Source organism: Uranotaenia lowii, chromosome 3 (genome assembly GCF_029784155.1).
Source record: "Uranotaenia lowii strain MFRU-FL chromosome 3, ASM2978415v1, whole genome shotgun sequence".
Classification (NCBI taxonomy): Eukaryota; Metazoa; Arthropoda; class Insecta; order Diptera; family Culicidae; genus Uranotaenia; species Uranotaenia lowii.
In genome coordinates, this window is record NC_073693.1 from 200,896,256 (window position 1) to 200,919,256 (window position 23,001).

Here is a 23,001-nt window from a genome sequence, read left to right on the forward strand (position 1 = left end):
CAGTTTCTGTTCTTTAATTCTGAAGTTAGTTCTTTAATATGAAGCCATTTTCAAAAGAATCGAATGACTATCGACGGAGAAATTAACAATTTTGATTGCTATTCCATATTAAACTGCCAAATTTCAATAACTATTTTTGTTGGTATGCAAGCAGGCTGTGTACATACACGGAGCTTTGTTGAGGTTAAGCGCAATGGCCTACCTGTTATTTTCCATGTACTATGGCCCCAACCAGAGTTTTTGTCAACATCAGCGACGTCGACATTACTGACGAAATTTTATATTGACCAGACATCTATCAAACATCTTCCAAGTATCGGAACCAAACAAAAAAAAAGGGTTGCCGATTGCCGAGGTGTTTGGTGAATTTTTCTTCGTCGCTGGTTGGCTAGGTTGCCAATCACCAGCGTGAAAACTTCGGATTTCAACTGCATTCACAATATACAAAATCAGCTCATATTTGTTCGAGTTTTCTCGTATTGTGAGTGTGAGTTTTTCAATACAATTAAGGAACAAAAATATGAAAAAAGGTGCGAGTTAAAATAGTACCTACCACTTATGTATTTCAACAAAATCAAGTTTATTTCTTTAAATTCACAATGTATAAGTGAATAACATTGCTTCTAAGAACTATTTGAACAGATTACTGCATTTTTAGGCGTTTTCTGGCATTCAAAGGGTTTTTAAGAAATTTTCCTTTGGTACTCACGAATTTGACATTTTGATAATGAAGAAATTAAGCACTTTGATAAAGCATTATAGCTCAAATGTCGAATTCGTGAGTGTCGACTGAAAATCTCTTGAAAGCCATTTAAAAAAAATAGCAATTCTAGAAAACGCCTAAAAATGCAATTATCTATTCATATATAAATTGTTCAGATAATTACAAATACACTATAAAATAAGTTGCCAAATTATCCGGTTTTATCCGAGTTTGACCGAATATTTAAAACAAAATTTAAAAAAAAGTTCGATCCGGTACGGTTGCTCGGATTGAATTGTAAAATCCCCGGGTTTCACCCGGAGTATTTGCTTTATTTGACAAATCAAACAAAAACATAACAAATTGTGTTGTAATTTATTTTTATTCATGCATCAAATACGAAATTTTTCGAGCAAGTTCTATAAAATTATTTATAAATCGTTTTTTGGAAGCCTAAAATACAATTTGAAATCTGCTAATAATTTTTTATGTAAAAAAATAAATTTTGAACTTAAATGCCCAGATTTTGCCAGGTATTTGAGATTAAATAGTCCGGATTTGTCCGGACCGGATACGTGCTGAGGATTCAAAAGAAAATAAAAATAAATATCTCTCAAAAATCGTGTTAGGACCAAGGTTACCGAAATCACAGAAAAATCTGTAATTTCACAGAAATTTGAGCAAATTTTTATCACAGAATCTGTGTCACAAAACACAGAATTTTGAAATATTCACAAATTTCACAGAATTTTTGAATTTTGAATGGATTTATAAAAATTGTAATTTTTTTGGCCAATATTAGATTAAGATTTCTTACTTTGAATTATAAAAGTATGATAAGATTGGTAATGTTAATTGATTTTTCCCAACTGAAATGTAAAAAAAAACCTAATTTATCATGAATTTTCAATGAAATTAAAGGAAATTGCATCACAGAAAACCATCACAGAATTGTTGAGTAAAATCACAGTAAGCCAGAATTTTTTTTTCTCAAAAACACAAATTTTTTTTTCGGCAACCTTGGCAACCTAAGTTTATTATTTTAATTTTTCCTGTTTGGTTTATTGAAGATCAGTATGATTAGAAACAATATCTTGGTTAACATGAGTAAAAAAATATGATCGCACTTTTGATGAAATGCCTTCCACCAGGTTCTGTACAGTAGCTTTCATGCATTTTTTGGATGCTGCCTTCCATTTTTTCTCGAATTCTTCCATGCTTTATGAAACTGTCCCCTCCTCTTCTCAATCGCCCAGTATCGTTCAATCGGTCGGAGATCTGGACAATTTGGAGGAGTGATGTTTTTCTCGGTGAATTGGATGCTATTGTCTGAAAGCCACTGAAATAGTTACAGGCTTGGCATTATGTGCAAATGTCAAAATGGCCAAAAGAGAGGGGGATAGTTATACTTTTTATAGAAGGGCAGCAATCTTTATTTTTTCAATCTTTGTAAACTTGAGTATTTATGTACCTACCTTTTGTGAAGAAAATATTTGACCGCAGACCACAGGTACAAATAGCTTGCCAAACTAGAACCATCCACCTACTCGTCCGTCTTTTTCGTGTAGAATTGTGGCCCGGGAAGCGTTCCTGAATCCTGTTTGACGTAGATTTCATCGTCCATTAATCCGTTCGTAAAGTTTCCGTGCCCTTGTTTTTGTTCGAGATTGTTGCTCTATGTACCGATTTCTTAGATACATTCTGCTTCTCGTATATCTTCAATGAGTTCCTGGCCCTGATTCTCTGAATCATCTCAGTGCCGGTTTTAAACATTTTAACCAACGTTGATACCGATCGGTTACGTTTGAAATGAGTTGCTACTTTAGCATCCAACTGGGGCTGACTGCAACCAGGTTTTCTTCCGGATCTGTCGGTGATATCTTTCACGCTTGTGTGGTGTACTTTGAACCGTTTTGCGATTTGTAGGTAACACTCTTTTCAGTGAACCAAGTGTTTAAATGTAAACATGTGAACAAACTTTTGCTGCATGCGCACAGAAAAAAGTTCTCACAGTTTTGAGTAAACTAGTTTTAAAAGATGCTTAGAGCACCTGCAACGGTTCAGGTCTAAATATTGGTTTTGGGTATACCAGTTTAAGCAAAATTTGAAATTTTGGAATCGGCTAAAACACGCGCTCCCCACCGGTGTGATAGCAAATTTAAAACGGGTACACTTTTATTGCAGACGCTCAATAATTGAGAAGAAAAAACTCATTTTAATTGAAAAATTGCTAAGTTTTGAGTTTTACACCGTCATTATTCTATAAGGATTTCATTAGCTTAAAGTCTTTTTAATGAAGTTTGTTCGAAACAAGTAGAAATGGATTGACGATTAAATACCTTTCTTTTTCCGATTGACTTCGACCGATTTCTTCCAGGCCGTAACGAAACCCCCTATCGAGCTGGATCGGTTTTGACTATTTTGACTAGTTTCAACTTGCTTCATTAACAACGACCTGACTAGTTTCGACCAAAACATTGACTCCACGGTGTCTCTGAGAGAAAACTTTATTTTTCGAAAATTAGCATCGCTAATTTTTGCACCATTCAAAAGATGGGACTTTTCCCTTTCATTTGAGCCCAAATTTGAAATGATCCACCGGGGGGTCTAGAACATTTTATTTTTTTGAAGATTTTTTAACCTTTTTGACGGTTTTTTCAAAGACAAAATCATACTAATCACTGTGAAAACGCTCGTCTTACCATTAGCGTAAATCTAACATCATATGTCAATAACATGATTTAATAGAAAATTTCCCTGGCTACAATTTTGTAGAAGATATCAAAGTGATACAAATTTATAGAAAAGAGTTGGAATGCCACAAACAGAGTGATTATTATTTTATTAGAAAAATCTAATAAAGCTTCTCACCACTGATTGAACTGAGGCCAGAAAAAGTATCCAACGAGCTTAGTTATTGATTGTAGGGTGTATAAATGTTCAAAACGGTTCATTTACATGAAAAAATCAAACTTTTACATAAAATTTATCAGGATTATCTGAAGTTATGAGTTATGAAAAAATGTCTCCCGCCTTTCTTGAAAATTTAGTTTTTTATATTTTGAGCTAAGTTTGTGTGAATACTTTATGAACAAACATTTGGGACTAGGAAACAAATTAGACTTACTTCTTACATTCAAGCCCAAATTTTAAATGATGCATCTGGATTTCAAAATCAAACATCTTTGCAGAAAATCCCTTCATCCTTTTTCATGATTTCTGAAGGTATTCCTACTTTTCACTTTTGATTGATTATAAAACCTTAGACACGGGTATCTTAAGCATGATAAAGTGTCATATATAAAATTCTCCTCTTAAAATAAAATAAAATAAAAAACTTCAACCTACTGCTTAAGTTTTATTGCATATATTAGTGTTTTTGGAGGCACTCATGTATGTCAAAATGTGGTCGAATTTAAGTTTTCAAGCAAAAATTCCTGATTGTTCATTTTTGTCAAAAGTACACTACAGAACCTTCTGGCTTTTATTGATGTTTTTTCGATAAAAAGGAAAAAGAAGATTACAAAATGAACTCAACATCAACTTTGTTTTCAACAATTTTAAGAGGTTGATTTGATGTAATACTATTATCTGAAAATATTCTCTCAATTCACATCTGAAGTCCTCAGATTTTTTGCCAATTTTCTACTTCGATTCTACTTCTTAGATAAAATAAAAAAAATATGTGTTTTTATCTGATAGTATGGAACACTGCAAATCTTCGTCTGTGGATCTCTGCATTTTTGGCTTTCCCCTTGAATGTTATTTTCTTACTTCTATGAAAAAAAAAAAAATAGAATTTGAATTTGAAATTCGTTTATTTGAAAGGGAGCCGTGCAGTATTCCGATTAATCACCCTACAAACATCGTGTCATGAACAGTATTTAAAGCTGTGGCTTGAAATGCTTAAAATAATTTTTCTACATTTATTTTCTCAGATAAGGCACATATTTAAAATGAAACATTGCTCAATGTATGAAATGAGTAACAAAATTTTCAATTCAAGCAGGTGCCATCCTTTTTTTACGGCCGGAACAAATATTAAAGCTATCTTTTGTCACTTGGAGTTGAAACATCAGTGGGGAGGGGGGAGGGTGGTTAGGGGATTTAAAATAAAAATTAATTCAAATTTTCAATACATTGGAAAAAAAAATTGAACCAAAGCTGGCTTGCAACAAACTTGTATACAATGTACATTGCACAAAATCCAACAACCGAGAAAATTAAAATCAAACATTTGAAAAAAAAATCCTAAACAACAGGTGAAATTACTCCAATCTTCTACAGTTTGGCTTTCGCTCTTTCAACAGCTTGAATTTTCGAAGAATGTATGAAATTTGTGATTAAAATACCTTAAACTTTGTTTATTCCCGACTTCGGAATTTTTGAAAAATCGGAGTGACAAAAAAAAGGATTTGATATTTGTTCCGCAATAAAAAAACCCCAAAAATGCTCATAACTTCAGCTAATCCTGATCAATTTTATGTAAAAGATTGAATTTGTAATGCAAATGAACCGTTTTGAACATTTATACACCCTACAATCAATAACTAAACTCGTTGGATACTTTTTCTAGTCTCAGTTCAATCAGTGGTTAGAAGCTTTATTAGATTTTTCAAATGAAATAATAATCACACTGTTCGTGGCATTCCAACTCTTTTCTATAAATTTATATCACTTTGATATCTTCTACAAAATTGTAGCCAGGGAAATTTCCTATTAAATCATGTTATTGACATGTGATTTTGGATTTACGCTAAAGGTAAGACGAGCGTTTTCACAGTGATTAGTATGATTTTGTCTTTGAAAAAACCGTTAAAAAAGTTAAAAAATCTTCAAAAAAATAAAATGTTCTAGACCCCCCGGTGGATCATTTCAAATTTGGGCTCAAATGAAAGGGGAAAGTCCCATCTTTCGAATGGTGCAAAAATTAGCGATGCTAATTTTCGATAAATAAAATCGTTCCATCAGAGACACCGTGACTCATTGAACAACTACCAGTTGGCAGAAACCAGTTGAAACCGATTTTTATCTATGAAAAAAGCTTAATTGAAACAAAAAAAAAAACATTTTTCTTTTAAAAATTGACTAATTTAGGGGTGCTGATTCCAAATATTAATTTAGTTTACCAGTTCTTGTTTATAGGTAAAAATTCATTTAACATATTTGTGCTTTTGTTTGGGCAAACTAAACAGATTGACAAACATGCTCCTTTTAAGAATTCTTAAGTAAAATTTTCATGATTATCAGTATACTGATAGTTTTAGTTATAGATATAGTTTGTAATGTAGCAGACGGCTTTTTTAGCCAGAAATTGAAAGGATTATTTTTTAAGAATCATGTCAGTTTAGTCAATGTCATCGAACATTATATCATATTTCACGGTTTTTATGTTAAAACCGTGTAATATGATATATTGTTCGTGTACATTATAAATATTGTTAACAACTTTTGACAAAAATCGGTCAAATTTTTAATTTTTTTTTTAGAGTTTATTGTTGTTTTGCGTTAATTTCATTATGATGCTTCTGTTATTCTCCTTTTCTTATTCATATAACGTTTGAACTCGAGAAACGCTGACTGGGCTCACTAATTCGTTGAGACCAAAAGCTATTTATTAAAATATAAAGTCAAGAATAGTGTGATATAAATTTTTTATAAATACTTGATACGGTTTTTTGTTAACATGTTTTCTCAATTTGTGTTACGTATTGACAGGTTTTGGCGGGAAAAAACATTCAAATAATTTCTCAAAAATAAACAATTATTACACCCAATGCTACCCAAACATGTGTGAAAGTAATCATCATTGGCTAAAATTTTCTTACCGTGAACCCCAAACGTCTAAATCGGTCTGTCGTATTCGTCGTATATTTTGAAATCCCGTTCCAAATTTGCATGAATTTGGAACAAAGGCGTATAACTGTTGGGAATTTTGAAATCGATAACTGTGCTAAAACAGCAATTTACGCCACCGCTGCCAGCCGGACTGTTTTAGCGTGGTCGAAAACCGTGTTTTGCATCTACCGTTGGGACAACCCTTATGACGTTTCGGTATTGTTCATGAAATGAAATTTTCAGAAACGTTGCTGGTGAGCTGTCAATAAAACACAGACTTCCGACAATCTAGTACTTCACTTCTCTTTGTCGAAAATCTGTCGGAAGTCCGGACTTCCAAAGTAAAATTTAGTGCGAGCGCGTTAGTACAGTTCTTAGTGTTCCACCAAATTTTGGCTGTGTACTGTGGTTTACATCCGAGTGAAGTAAGCGGTTGGAAACCTGGCCCTACTGACTCTACAATGGGCAAGAAAATCAAGGATTACTACAAACGCAGAGTATTTGAATTATAGGGTACCGTAATCATGCGTGAACGTACCCCCACGCCGGGCATGATGATGTAGTTGTTATGAAATTCTTCATACATTCCATAGGAAAAAAAAATTAAATCTACGTTTTTCGTCATTTGCATTAAAAAGTTCAGTGATTAGTGTTAAGGAACTAAAGTTAGTTTTGAATCAATTGATTTCAGTATGAAATATATTAAATAAAGAGCTTGGAATCATTCCATAACTCGAACAAGAAAATAGTTACGAGAAAAGATGATTTATCAATTAATTTTTTTACTGCTAATAAACTCGAAATTTGCGTGTTAAATGATTTATTTGGACTATAAGATGTGTTTTCTTGCAATATTTTCCATTTTTAAGCTTACAATATGCTTGGAAATAGTTTCCAACAATTACAATTTCTACCAAAATTTAGATATTTCCGAGGTTAATTTGCATTTTATGCAGAACCACAAACCAAATCGTATTGTTTTAAGAAGCTCATAAATCTGGGAAGTCGAATTTATGCATTTGAGGACAGTGGCGTACAAATTACTGGCATCAAAAATATTTTTTATGGAAAAACTGTAGAATTCAATGCAATGCTCGTCATTTTTCTTAACAACTACGTCATCATTCTGGAAATCTGCCAACCAATATGGCGGATGAGGTAACCTGTTATTTCGGAGAACTTTGCTACAAACGGCATAAGTACGGGATGTAGCTAAGAAACTAGGTATTTTATCGACTAACGTTATGCGTGCCAAAGAGGAATTGAATCTCAGACCCATCAGAAGAAGAACAGCGTAAAAGAAGTACCAAACAGCATGAATCCAAGAAACTGGGTTGTGTTATCATCGATGATGAGACCTACATTAAACTCGACTATAAATCATGCTTCAGCTTCACGTATGTATTTTTGACATTCCGACTGTACCTACTTTGTAAACAATCAACATGGAAGCCGAAAGAAGGGAAAAAAATGTGCACAGTTATTTGGAAAATCCATTGTGGTCTGCATCTAGGCTAGCAAAACAGCTGAAATTGCCCAGTAGGTATAAGGAAACATTGACGACGATTCGGAAGCCTCAAGCCAATTGTCGGAGTGGAACTGTCGACCGGAAACTGAGTGGTAAGATTTTGAAGTCGATTAAGAGGAATTCCAATCTGTCGGACCGTGATTTGGCCAGAAAATTCAGTGCTGCCCATAGTACCGTGAGGAGATTTCAACTCCGGGAAGGAATCAAGTCGTATCAGGCTAGCAATCAGCCAATTCGGACCATAAAACAGAATAGTGTCGCTAAAATCCGTGCTCGGAAGTTATACGACCAGGTGCTGACCAACTTCGACGGGTGTCTTCTGATGGATGATGAAACCTATGTCAAGGCTATGACTTCGGGCAAATCGCAGGTCAAAAATTTTACTTGGCAACGGCTCGACAAATTTGCACGAAAATTTATGATTTGGCAGAGCATTTGCAGCTGTGGCAAAAAAACGAAAGTTTTGTTGCAAATAAGACAATGACGTCGGAACTATACCAAAAAGAGTGTCTCCAAAAACGAGTTTTTCCGTCCATTCGATCCCACGACCATCCCTAAATATTTTGGCCAGATTTGGTGAGCTTTTAATACAGCAAACTCGTTCAAGAATGGTCCAGGAAGCGGTCCAGTTTGATCCGAAAAATCTTAATCTTACCTACTACACCTCCCCCCACCCCCCTCAGTCCCTAGTTCCGCCTTATTGAGAAATACCAGGCAATCATGAAGCCGAGATTCAAGAAAGGCAAAGGGAAAGTCTGTCAAAGACATCAATCAGACGAAGACCTGGTGGAATAAGATAGCTAAAACGACAGACGATGAAGGTGTGTGCCGCCTAATGAGCCGTGTTACAGGAAAAAATCGAGAATTCTTTCGAAACCGTGACGAATAATTTTTCCGTATTTTTTTTTTAATATGAAGAAAATGCTATATCAGCATAAAAAAGATCTTGACTTCAATAATAAATAACTGAAATACAGGCAATTGTTTTCGTTCCATCTCTATTTACCGCCGACTGGAGCTTAGAGGATAGCGTTCAAATCGTCTAAGCCAGAGGTCATGAGATCGAATCCCGGTAACGGCATACATAGTACACTTTCTGTGGGTTGGTGGTTTTAGCATTTGTAAGATGCTAGCCATCTTATCCTTGAAAGATGTACGTCTTAGAGTTAAGTAATTGAACATGAAGTCTGAAAAACTCTGTCAGAACCAGAATTTTATGCCTCACCGAAGAGGAAGAATGTTCTTGCATTAGTGGAAGACAAAAGACATGAACCCACCAAACTGTCCAGAGATTCGTCAAATCGAAACAATTTTGGGCTTTAACGAAGGCAAATCTGAGGAAATACATTAAATCAACGGACAGTGTTGAAAGATTCAAGAAAGATTGGCCTAAAGTGGTAAAAAATGTCGGAGAAAGGACTGCGCAGAAGCTAATGAGTAGAGAAGTAAGAAAAGAGAAAAGTAAGAGAACTCGACTACCCTACAAAAACTTATGCTAAATTAATTGGATAAATTGAAGGAAAACACTATTTCGCAATATGTTTGAGAATAAACTGTTTTTTTAAATACATTATTGTATTTTTATTTAAGAAAGAAAGTAGCATTATTATTAATTCATACATAGTATATTTTAAGAAATAAACTTGATTTTGTAGAAATACACAAATGGTCATTTTTTTATATCACAATCTTTTTTCCCACTATCTGGTGTGTGAGTAAATCTTCCCAGTACAGGGTATCATGGGTATAGAGAGTCATGGCAATTTCAGCAAGAATAATTGATCAAATTATTATTTCAATTATCTACATCTTGCCCAGAGTCTCTACAAGGTCGAAACTCACCATTTTTTGAGCTCTAGAACAAAACTCTAATTCAGGGAGCTCAGCAGTACAGTGGAGCGTTGAAATTATCCAATAAATAACAAGAATGACAGTAACAGTTTATCTAGCCACTGCCGTCACCTTGAATTCCAACAGGTTATTGCGTGAGAATTTTTTGTTTTAGCCAGTCCACGCTCAATTTACTCCGACTGGAGTGACAGTAGCACCAATTCCCATGCCCGGAGCATATGAGATACTACAGAAAGCTTGTGGACGAACTGTCAGAATCGATGAATTTATGGCTGGCGGGCTATTATGGCTATCTGTTTTATTTCTGCCGTCCTGGAGATGAGATAGGCACATAAACTTGACATTTAAGAGTTAAAAATGCAAAGTGTTACCTGAAGGTTCGCACAGCATGAATACTAATTGATACCATCAGAATCCTGTTGTGACGGTTAAATTGGATTTAATATTTCCCAGAAATGAGCTATAGGTACCCGAAACCAATTCCCATGTAACTGGAACGTTACAAGATTGTTCAGTAACGATCTAGGAAGTTTTGTCTTCAATTGTTTCCATTAACTGTCGAACCTTGGAGCTTTAAATGTCCATAGTAATCTTTTGTAATTTTATTCCGCTAAATACAGATCATAGGATTTGTTCAAAGAATTTCATAACGGTTTTTTTTATCGAAATGTGGAACAATCACGTGAAAGGGCATATAATTAAATCTAATGCACGGCTCATTCGATATTGCTAAAACTGTCCCGCTTCATTGGCGGCAGACACCTAACCAGTTAGAAATGACTTTCGAGTCCGAACTATTAAATCAAACCAATCACAATGGCGGAAATTAGAGCGAGCACCGGTTTTCCGTTTCCAATTTCCTTTTCGACCCATCAATCTGTTTTCGTCGTTCAACTGTCACTTTTAATCGAAAAATCGGCGCATCAGCTAGAAATAGAAGGTAATCTGTTGACTTGACGTTTCGCGTGGCTGAAAATTGATATATTTTTTTTTCTAGTCGAGCAACTGGCTTGGGTCGTTGAACTATTTTTTAATTGTTCACTAACTGAGAAAATTAATCAAAAAATTTATCAAAGTTTTGTATATTCGAAATTTATAAAAACCTTTATTTTTTTCTTGCAGATTTGGCCGCGATTCGAAAGATATTGGAAAATGAAACGGGCGGTGCCGTTTGTCCTAGCTGTCAGATGCCATTTGATAAGGGTAAAAAGAGGAAGCTGATCGATACCTGTGGCCATGAACGGTGCTACTCGTGCATGTTCCGGAACGAGATCTGTCCTATCTGTCAACCCGCCATGCAGCCGGATATTGATCATGGTAAGTATGGTGTCATTAAAAAAGATAACGTTAACTGTCTGAATTGAAAAAGATTTCCAAGTGAGATCAAACTCATTTCTCAAAATTCCGAGTTTTGCATTCACAGATAAGATTAAAATTTCAGAATTTAAATTCAGAACACAGAATCAAACTTCAAATACAGTTTCATTCAGATATTTTTTGTTATTCAGATGTTAATAAAAATTATTACGCTGAATGAAGTTCGAAAATCAAGATTGTGATTTAGATTTAAACTCTAAAAGACTCAGTATTATTTTGATTTAAGTACATGCATTTCTTTTCTATTATCTTTCCTCGTTTTCTCTATGAATAATCATTTTTTTATCTTCTCTGTTCTACTTTTTTCTTTTTACAATTTTGTATTTTCAATCTCTTTTTTGTATTTTTTTCAATTTTTTTTTGTTTACACTTATAAGTTTCTTTCTGCATTTTTTCTTCCTTTTTTTATTACCAATTTTCTCTTTTCACTTATTCACTTTTTTCTATTTTTTTATTACAAATTAAATCCTCTTTCAAAGTTTTTTATTATAACTCTAGTACTTACATTAAGAAAAAATAACCTTAGTCTTCCGTTTTTTTATATTCATCACATTTTTCGTATTTTACTTTTTTTATTCACGATTTCCCCCTCTCTTCTTTCCTTTGTAAGCACATTTAAGTTATTTTGTGTGTGTATGTGTCTTTCTTTGATCTTGCTTACGAATAAAAGTTAGAAATTTTGATCTAAGTTTCACACATTTCTAACAATTCTTTGATATTTTCCTTTGACTTTATCTTTTTCATTATTGTATGCCGTTTTTCTTTTTTTATAATTTTCTTCTGATCTTTAAGTTATCGGTTTCCTTCTCACACATTTTCACTGTACAAAATTATAAACTCGCAAAAATGTATTCGTTTTTATCTTCTCACATTCTGTTATTTTGCATTCTTTATTTACTTTATGGCTTTTTCGTAATAGTTCATACCGATTCTCATATTTTCCTACTATTTTTTTTAAATTATCTTTCTCACTCTTTTCAATCAATTACTGAACTTCTTCATGTCTTTATACATCAAATTCGTTTTTCATATATATATCATTTATTTTCATATATATATTTCTATTTTCTCTTTTTAATCTACATTCTTTCCTATTTTTTTCATTTTCAATTTACCTTAAATTTACTTGATACACATTTCTATTTTTTAAAGCTTTCAATTTGTTTTTTTATCTGTTTCTCTTTCATTTGTTATTTTATGGCTTTTCAATTTTTTTAAATTGTGTCTTTCTCGTTTGTTTCTTATTCCTTGATCTAAAATTGTTCATTTCTTATTCCTTAAGCTTCATCATTGTTTGTTTCTTATTCCTTGATCTTCATCATTGTTTTTCTTAATTTTTTTCACTTCGTATCCTTTCTTCCCTTTACCTCATGAGAGTTGAAAAAATTTACTCTAGCTTGAATATTTTTAGTATTTTTCTTTCAACTTCCTTCTATATTTGATGCCTTTTTCAGAACCATTTTTCACGTTTCTCCTTTTTCGATTGCTCACCAATTGAAGTTAAATTCTATATCCACTTTCAATTTTAAACATTTCAATCGATATGTATTTTGAAATTTCAAATTCCTGTCTTGTTTTTCTAATTTTTTGGTTTCTGTCATTATTAAACTTTACTTTTCTATTTGGATCTCTCGTTTCATATCTTCTGCTTAACAACAACGTTTCTGTTCTACTTTTTAATTCTACTTTCTGTATAATCTCTTCCATTTGAATGTTTCTCTCTGTTTCAAGCCTCTTCGAACCTCGTTGGTCAGCTAATTTTTTGATTGACTTTTTTTTCTTTACTTTTTTATCTTGCTTTCTTTTCTATCATTCTTTAATTCATTTCGTTTTTACTTCTCAACCTATCTTCAACCTTTTTATTTTTTCCTTTAGCTCCACGCTTTTTTCCCTAAAGTAAATATCCTGTTTTTTCACTGCACTGAAATATCATTGAGTAAGGTTATGGCGATCCAGAATCGTAAACTCAGAATTAGATTCGTTTTATTCACATTTTAGTTCAAATTACCAATTCTGATTACAAGGTATAATAAAAATAATAAATTTAGATGGAAGCCCAAAACGTCAGAATTAAAATATCAGATTAGAGGTTTCGATATTAAAATAAGGTTGCCAGATAGCCCAGTTTTATCCGGATTCTCTCGGATATTTAATATAAAGTTTGGGAAAAGTCCGGTCCAGTCCGGTTGCCAGATTTTGCCCGAGTTTATTCTCATTCTCATTCTTAAAAATCAAATGGTATTGTAAAAAAAATATTTATGCGTCCAGAAAGAAATTTATTGAGCAAGTTTCATAAAAAATAATCATGAAAGGTTTTTTAAACGCCTAAATTACGATTCAAAATTTGGTGATAAATTTTATTGAAAACAAAATTTTCTAACTTTCTTTTCTTGATTTTTGATGAGTTATTGATTTTGACCAAATTGGCACGGATATTGCCCGGATTTTTGTCGACAACTTTAAAATCAAATGCCGGGATTTTGCAATGTTTTTAGGTAAAATAGCCCGGATTTGTCCGGCCCAGATACGTGCAGAAAAAATGGCAATCTTAATCTAAAACAAATTTCTTTTTTTATTCGTAATGGAAATGCTGATTTGGAATTCAAACTCAGAAAACGTTTTTGTTCTCTGTATATTCAGAAATCGTACTGAAATTCGGAAACAGATCCAAAAATCAAATACTGGGTTCAAGTGCAGAATTTTGGTTTAGAATTAACATTCAAAATTCAAATTCGGATTCAGCTCGTAAGATCGCATACATTGGTAAAATTTTGATTGTTAGTTTAATTTCAAATCTCAAATTCTTCACCAAGTCATTTTGAACATCTACATAACTCAGCTGAAAATGGCAAATTTAAAGTAGAATTTGAGTTGATTTTGCCATCTATGTATACAAAAAGCCTGTTTTTTAAACCATCAAGGGGATTTTAAATATGGAATTGATTTTCAATGCAAATTCTTTTCTATATTCTTCCTATAAAACAAATTGCAGGGAATTCCATATTTTTTTGGTGTATTGTTTTTTTTTTCAAATGCCAAAATTCAAACTAAAATCTAAGATTTGTAATAAGTTTGCCAAAATCAGATATAAACCGCAAAATTTTAATCTTTTACTTCTATTTACTTTTAAAAGTTATTTAAGGAGGCTTCAATTTCTTTAAAAAACTTATTCTACGTTCAAATCAAATAACTCGCCAGATTTTTGGGTTGAAAATTTCAAGTTTCGTATTTTGATACAAAATAAATCCTTATACAAATATAGCTTACCATTTTAAATATATAATGGTGTATTTTCAAAAATTTCTATTGAATACGAAAAACGGTTAATGTAAAAACTTAAACATAAATAATCAAATATGTAGTACCTATAAAGAAAATCTTTTAAATTTGAATTACTTTTGCGTTGTTTGAGCGAAAATATTATTGTAAAAAATTGGCCACCAAAACTCCCACCATGAGGTTGGTACTTCCTACGGCCTGACATGAGCTCATGAGCTATTTGGTGACATCTGCGAAGTTTCATATAATGATGATATACGAGAAAAAAAAACTATCAACATTTCTTAGAAATACTCTATCGCTTAAACAACTCTAGGTAGAAAACTGCAACTACAGTGAGCGAAATAAGAATAGCACCACTATGTGTTTTGCTTGTTAAAATATGAATGATTAAAAAATACGAAAATGTTCTTCCACAGATTGTTCTGAATTGCTTAACGGATAAATCAAGCATAAGTTTACTTTTTTTGGACGTAGCAATTGGCGTTGAGGACCAATAATGTGGAAAAGGGGTGCGAAATAAGAATAGAACCACTTAAGTTGTTCTAACAAAAACAAGATTTTTTTCAAAAATTTACTGTGTAAAAGTTAATAATAATGCTTCTACGAGTTATTTGAATAGATAACTGCATTTTAGGAGTTTTCCAGAATTCCAACGGATTTAAAAGGTTTTAAAATGGGGGTTTTAAGAGATGCTCCTCTAGTGATAAGGAATTCAATATTTGAGCTGTAATTCTTTATCAAATTACTAACTTTCTTCATTAAAATGACGTGAAATGATGAAATAAACATTCGGGATTAATTTTGAAACAGAAAAAATAGGTTGGAAATCAAAAACTTTGATTTTGTTCAGTAAACCACACTTTTTTCCAGTTTCAAGTCGTAGATGGCAGCACTATCTTGCAGTTAAAACCAAATTTTGTCTCAATATTGATTTTCCAGGTTTATTTAGGCCCATATTCATCATTTTGAGGTATTTTCCCATTACAGTTTTGTGGAAGTTCACGCTGCAGAAAGCTTTTCCAGATTTGCAAAAGAATCACCAGCACAAAAATGTACAACCGCCAAAATTCCTGCTCATCTCAACTTCTAATTCAATTGCAAATCATACCAATAATACTGCTAGCCGTCTGGTCCATCAAGCTGCACACGGTACACGTATTTAATTCTTGACCAAAATCATCCAACTATCCCTAATTAATCCCGGATATTCGAAAATGGGCATGAATTTGGTTAAATGGCAAGATAGTGCTGCCATCTATGACTTAAAACTAGAGAAATAGTGTTTGATTATTAAAAAACATTAGTATTTTTGAATTCCAACCTGCTTTTTGGATTCAAACTCAACCTCAAATCTATGTTTCATCATTATGCATCATAAAGCTTAGTTCTTTTAGAAATGGGACAGTTACGAATGCGTGTATCTCAAACACCTTTAATTTGATCTAAATACTTTCTATGAAGGAAATGAAGGAAATCTTATGATAATTCATAAAAAAAATTTAAAAAAATTATTTATCGTTTTTTGTACGAATAAATTCTACTTTATTCTTGGTACCTCCCTTCGGTCAGCGCACACTTTTTTCAGTCATGATAATAATCTGTTTTTCACACTTATACTTCGTCTAATCTGTATTTTAGGTGGCTACATCCCCCTCCTTCAATTTCTGATACTTTTCGGACCAATACTTGTCTTTTAAAAGGAACTGAGGCCACTTTAGTGGATACAGCTGTTTCGAAATTTACAAATTTGATTATTTTTGAGCCACTTTTTGAGCGTTTCCAATGGAAGTTCTGCTGGCAAAATCTGGCGATAACGAAGTAAAACCATGAGGAGATTGAACTTAAAGTACAATCGGTTAGCATAGATCGTAGGTTGCGAAGGGTACATTAAAGATTACTCTTTTTAGGCTTTTGAAAATAGTGAAAACCATAGTTTTCGTTTTGAAAATTGTTGTTTTTTTTACAGGAGCAGAATTTTGGCAAATCATTATATTTTATACAAAATAATAAGCAAATACATACTTTAATATACTCGGGACCTTGCCACGAGCAGAAGTGGTATAGGATTACAACGCTGGAATTTGTTTGAAATAGGGTATTTCATAAGTTTTGTCGTTCATCAGAAATCATCTGTCCCATAGCCTCGGAACCAGATATACAGCTTACAAGCTGTGGATCCGGCAAAAATTTTTTTTTTAGGTTAGGTTTGAATGACTCATTAAGAGACAACACTTTCAGCTTATCGGAGACATTTTTTTTGGAAATTTCAGCGATCTACCCTTAGTTTTTCGCTTATTGAAAATTAAAAATGCTGGTATGAGACTTGACTTCACTGATGACCCTTAGCCGAAGTTGCCGATCATATGCTTCACTTCAATGGTTGATTTTAACTTTGTGGACATTTTTGACAGTATTTCCATACTTTTCCACCACTCACACACAGTAGTTCTTTGAATAATCAACGATTTTGTCGGCTATCAATTTGAAATGATGGATTTTGAATGAAACTGGGTAAAATTATTTTTTCCTTTTTCTCTTGCACCGTAAATATCTCAAAAACACGTAAATTTTAAATTTTGAAAAAAATAGTTTGGATAGTACTTTTTACAGGCAATAAAATGCTTTCATAATTTTGAATGTGCGATTACTAGTAAAAGAGCTATTAGCAAAAGAAAGTGTCCCATTTCTAAAAGAACTAAGCTTTACTTATGAATGTTAATGAAGAAATCAAGCAGTTTGATAAAGTTTTATAGCTCAAATATCTTATTCCTTAACGCTAGAAGAGCATCTTTTAAAACCCCATTTTAAAACCTTTGAAAACCTTTGGAATTCTGGAAAACTCCTAAAATGCAGTTATCTATTCAAATAGCTCGTAGAAGCATTATTGTTCACATTTACACAGTAAATTTTAAAACTATTCTAGTTTTTGTTGGAAAAACTCAAGTGGTTCTACTCTTATTTCGCACCCCTTTTCCACAGTTTTGGTCCTCAACGACAATTGCTACGTCCAAAAAAGTAAACTTATGCTTGATTTATCCGTTAAGCAATTCAGAACAATCTGTGGAAGAAAATTTTCGTATTTTTCAATCATTCATATTTTAACAAGCAAAACACATAGTGGTGCTATTCTTATTTCGCTCACTGTATGTATAGTAATCATAAGACTTGAATGGCCTTATTTTTTTCAAAAATTTTCATTAATAACTGTTCAAATAATCATAAGCAGTTTCCTAAAATTTTTCTAAGAAAAAATAGAATGATCTAAATTTCTGATAGAATTATTATAAAAAATAGTTAATCATAAATTTTTTTTATTTTCAATTTTCTCGAGGGGGAATATGAATCTTACCTTTTCTTAATCATGATCACAAATCTGAACAGCTTTCAGTTCGTGGATTAAATTCATCAAAAGTCAATGTCAAAGTAATATCAATTCCTTATTCCATCATTGCATAATGAACGCCTCGATCAGTTGCTGTTAACGATCGATCAAGGGGTGCTATTTCAGGCTGTTGGCGACTTTCTGAACTCCCAAGGAATTTATGAGTCCCGACTAAATCGCATTCTTCACAGCACAAAACATATGCTAAAATCGTTGTTATTACAGAACATTAAGCTTGCTTATGATGATGATGATTCGAAATTAAGACCTGATTGCTGCTGACGTTGCCCTGGCACGTCGTCGCGATCTGACGCGTTGCCATTAACACGTTGAATTTTGATTACTCCGGTCGCCTGCCAAGGACAAACAATCCGATTGGATTCTCGCACTTGGATTAAAACAAAAAATATGTCAGAAATTAAAAGTCGCTGCAGCGATTATATCGGCGACCGAACATGCACTTCTCACGACTCATACCGTAAAGGTGACATAATTTTAATAGTTTAATTTATTTTTTATCCATTCAATCATTCGTTTCTCACTCTTGCCCTTGTCAATGGATTGGGTCGGTAACATTTTCATCAACGGCAGCAGCAGCCCGAAATGCGCTGCGCGGATCGAATCAGGGTGAGACTTTAATTTCGCGCGTCTTTCCAAAACGTCCTGCGATTGGCTATACTTAATGGAGTTAATCCTTAACATTAATTCAATATCATATCGCGAGGTTTATGTGTTCAATTTTCGTTTTGAGGGACAGGAATCATGCCTGTCAGTGTATATAGGTACGCAATGGACGCAACAGATTGAGAGGGAGTGAAGGTTTCAGTTTAAAATATCTACGAATACTCACATTTTGCCGCTAGGGTTTGTGTATTAATTCGAACGACAGTTGAAGGCCCTAGGAAAAGGGACAAACACGAATGATGATGTCCTTATCCCTCGAATCTGCACCACACTGTCGATGCTTTCCGTTATTATAGTGAAATATTTTGCGTCAGCACGTTCACACCACGCCAAGTCGTTACCTTTGTTGTAGTTCAGCCGCCGCGACTTTTAGGTAACCAAATTATGGTGTTTAAAAGTTATAAAGAAAGGCAGCATCCTACCTCGATACACACTGGGCCGGGCGGGATCATCCCGTGTCCGTGGGATATTAATCGGATGAAAAATTACCAAAACAAGTTCACATTTTGCAGTAAGTTCCTTCGCGGGCTTCTGCATTCCAGGCTTCAAAAGAAACCCGCAACGATGACGGCGACGCTAATATGGCACATGATTCGCGGATTAATAAATTACTACCCAAATGCCACAATTTATGTGTTTGCTTTCGCCGATGGACACTCATTGCCATTGCAATGTATTGCCAGTTTAGTTCTGCATTGTACCTCATTGATGAGGTTCCCCAGTTTTGTTTCGTTTTCTCCTTACATATATACGTAATGTTAAACGTTACTTTAAATAAAGTATATAACTATGGTTAGCTTTAAGTGAATCAATACTGAGAAAAATACTTACGCTTCTCGTGTGTCCCATTATGTCTAAGCACGATTTTGATACAATTCTGCTCATTCCGTATGACATTTAAACAGCTGATTTCTGCTGAGTGTTGTCGTTTACTGTTTAACCTAAAACTCTGTGTATCGTGAGCTTCACTTTTCATAATTTTTGTGAGAATAAGAAGCATTTCCCCTCAAAAGCTCAAAAATATCGTGCACAAATAGCGTACTATCCCCAGCATTGGAGCGGTCTATGGAGCGGAAGTATGGAGAGGGAGGCAGCTTCGTGGACAAAAAAATTGGGTGGAAAACTTGTCCGGTGGACAAAACTTTGGACCGGAAAGTCATGCGTGCTTTCGCCAGTAAGAAACTGGCTTAGTTCATGATACGGCTAAAAACGTGGATCCCCTCTCAGCAGAAGAATCCGAAACCGAGTCGAAAACAAGCTTCTCCCGTCAATCAAAGAGGTTGTAAATTATACGATTATATTGCTGTGTGGGAAATCGGTGTTGTTATCATCGAAGACGATTGATGACAGAACGCTTTCGAGTGACCAGTATTACATTGTTCGGGATCATAGTACTATGAAATATACAAGGTAGGCTATTCCACTCTCTTTCAACGTATTAGTAGGAGGCTTAAAAAATTGTTATGTAAAAAACTTGCAAATGTATGGAATTTATCAAAAATTCACATTTTTTTAAATTGACAAGCATTAAAATTATGAGAAAAATATGCACTAATGCATTTTGATGCAACGAACAATATTTGGCTTTTCAACACCTCTAAAAGCAATAGAGATGTAAAGGGCTTTTTGTCGATTTAAGACTAAAATCTGGTGACATTTTTGCCTTGTGTGGCCTTTTTCTTGTGCGATTTGAATAAAATCTCAAACAAATTGACTTTTTATCACAGAACCATGAAATATTTTAGATCATTAATCAAATTTTTAACGTGGACAGAAGAAAATACTACATTGCTTGCTCTCAAAAAAGAGGGACGGCGATGAAATTTTTTTTTCGAATGCTGATTATTTCTGGTTCAGATCCAAAATTCCGATACAAAAAAAACTTTCCGATGAGCCTGAAGAAACAGCCTTTAATCTGAAGCCCTTTTCAAAAGAATCGAATGGCTGTTAACGGAGAAATTAATAATTTTGATTGCTATTCTATATAAAATTGCCAAATTTTCATAACTATTTTTCTTAGTATGTAAGCATGCTGTGTACATACACGGAGCTTTCAAGTAAGGTTAAGCGCAATGGCCCACCTGTTATTTTCCATATACTATGGTTTGGGATAGCCAAAGTATTGACAAGACGGAGACATACATTTTTAACGAAAAATCGGTAGAACAGTAACAAGCCAAATGATTTCGTCCAACAGTGCCTGAACCTTCGCCTGCTCTCCATGATCCGCAAGCAAGATCACCCAGTACTGTTTTGGCCGGATTTGGCATGTATTCACTACTCAAAGGACACGATGATGGCTTGTTACAAATCCAACAAAGTCCAGATCGTCCAGGAGATGAATCCGCTAAATCGTCCCAAAGCGAGACCTATTGAAATTTTTTGGGCCCTTTCCAAATCGTATTTGAGAAAACATATGAAGCCTGCAGATTCTATCGAAAATATCGCAAAATACTGGAAAAAGTGACCAAAATCATCACAAATCTGTGCTGAAGCTAATGAGCAGTCTTCGATCAATGGCCTACGATTGACTGGAATCTATTTTTTATATTGATTCACTGTAAAAAAAAAGACAGAGAACAGTAAAGTAAAAAAAAAATAATTTGCTCCTGAACTGTGTGTTCATTTTAAATCGTGCTTAGACATAATGGGACACACTTTTATACTCGAACGAAATCAAAATATCTTTGTTAAGTTGAAAATAATGCTGGCAAATAATAAAAATTAATCTTGATTCTAGGTCTTTCAATATCTGTTCTTATTCATTGTTTTAGAATACATTTCTACTAAGAATGAAAATAATTCAAAACTTGTTAAAGTTTTTGGAATAAAATTGAATACAAAAAAAAATGGTTCAAATTTTTGTCAATCTGCTTCTTTAAAAATAATTTCTTAATTACACAAATTTAAAAGTTATTCAACAGTGGTGCAACAAAAACTGCCTGGCGTTGAACCGCAGTAAATGTTCTATCATAACATTTTCGCGCAAACGGCATCCCATCCTCGCCGATTATTTCCTTTCGGACCATTTTATCGCTCGTGTGGACCACATAAAAGATTTAGGTGTGGTTCTTGATCAGAAACTTGACTTCAAGACATGCGCGGTCCTATGGGGGGGGTGATCGGGGTGATCACCCCCCCCCCAAGCGGCAAAAAACCGTTATAAAATACCCGAAAAAGCTCGAATGTTTATAAAAAGTTGGAACTTTTCTTAGTTGATGTGTTTTTAAATTTTCAAAATTTTCCACTCCGTGGGGGTGTTTATTCAACAAAAAAGTTAATTTATCACTTGAAAGGCTGAATATTGGGAAAAGTCGGTCCACCAAACTCAAGTAACTGTAACTTGTGATTCCCTGGACTGAATTATACCAAATAACTTTTGTTGATAAGTAACTCAACAAAAGTATGTTGTTGAGAGTTGATTTTGAATGTGCTTTTAATGAAATGTAGGGACAACTTTTTTAAAATTGTCACTTATTTCCTTCATATGCCTAAATTAACACGAGCAAATCGTAATAAATTTTATATTTGCTTCGAATTCGGAGCTTCTAAATTCTTGATTTTGTTTTGAATTTTAATGAAATAACAAATTTGAAAAAGTCATATAGGGGGGTGAATATGGTTATGACACTGAAATAATGGAAATATTTGTTCTGTTGTCATCATTTATTTATTGCCTTCAATATACAATTTCTTTTTTATTTGCTCAGATTTAAAGAAAACAATAGAAAAAAATCATTAAACTATAAACGTACGGATTCATGTGATTGTCAATTTTCTTTATTTTTAGAAATTTCTACCATGTTTAATGGATTAACAGATCTTGGTCGTTCTAAGAAGTAAAAAAAAAACCTTTGGCCTTCAAGTGTTAAATTACCTTCATTGTAAGAAATTTGAATTTAAGTCAAATTATCCATCGGAGTGATCAGTTTTCCAGTAGGGGTTTAAGAAACGACCATCTAACTTTCTAATCTTTCTTTTTGTCTTTTAGTCACCAATATTTAAAATTCAATCGTAATAAACAACAAGTATTGATGCCGCATTAAATTCATTTTTGATGAAGTTTTGAGCAGCGAAAAGCTTACCATTTTTTTTTTTTTTTGTATTTCAAAATATTAAAAAAAAAATTATCAATTCAGAATCAGGAAAAATCATTCTAATAAAACTTCACTTAAAGAATAAAAAGCTAATACATATCTGAAATTAAAATACAAATTTGAATTTAAAATTTAGTTTTTTTCTTTTGTTTACAGCTGGTTTATTGAGAATTTTTAAACTTTATAAGGTCATATCAGATGTCTAATGTTAACCTCATTTTAAAATCTAAAGTATAGTGCTATTTTCACTAGTGTTTAA

General features: G+C 33.3%; 1 protein-coding gene across 4 annotated transcripts in view; it reads left to right on the plus strand.

Moving 5' to 3' along the window:
* LOC129757648 (protein TANC2) overlaps positions 1 to 23,001 on the plus strand; it is a 392,643-nt gene that overhangs the window by 311,604 nt on the left and 58,038 nt on the right. For all 4 annotated transcript variants that reach the window (XM_055754920.1, XM_055754921.1, XM_055754924.1 and 1 more), the window contains one exon: positions 11,043 to 11,237. In XM_055754920.1, coding sequence (XP_055610895.1) covers positions 11,043 to 11,237 — 195 coding nt within the window. The remainder of the gene's footprint in view (positions 1 to 11,042; positions 11,238 to 23,001) is intronic.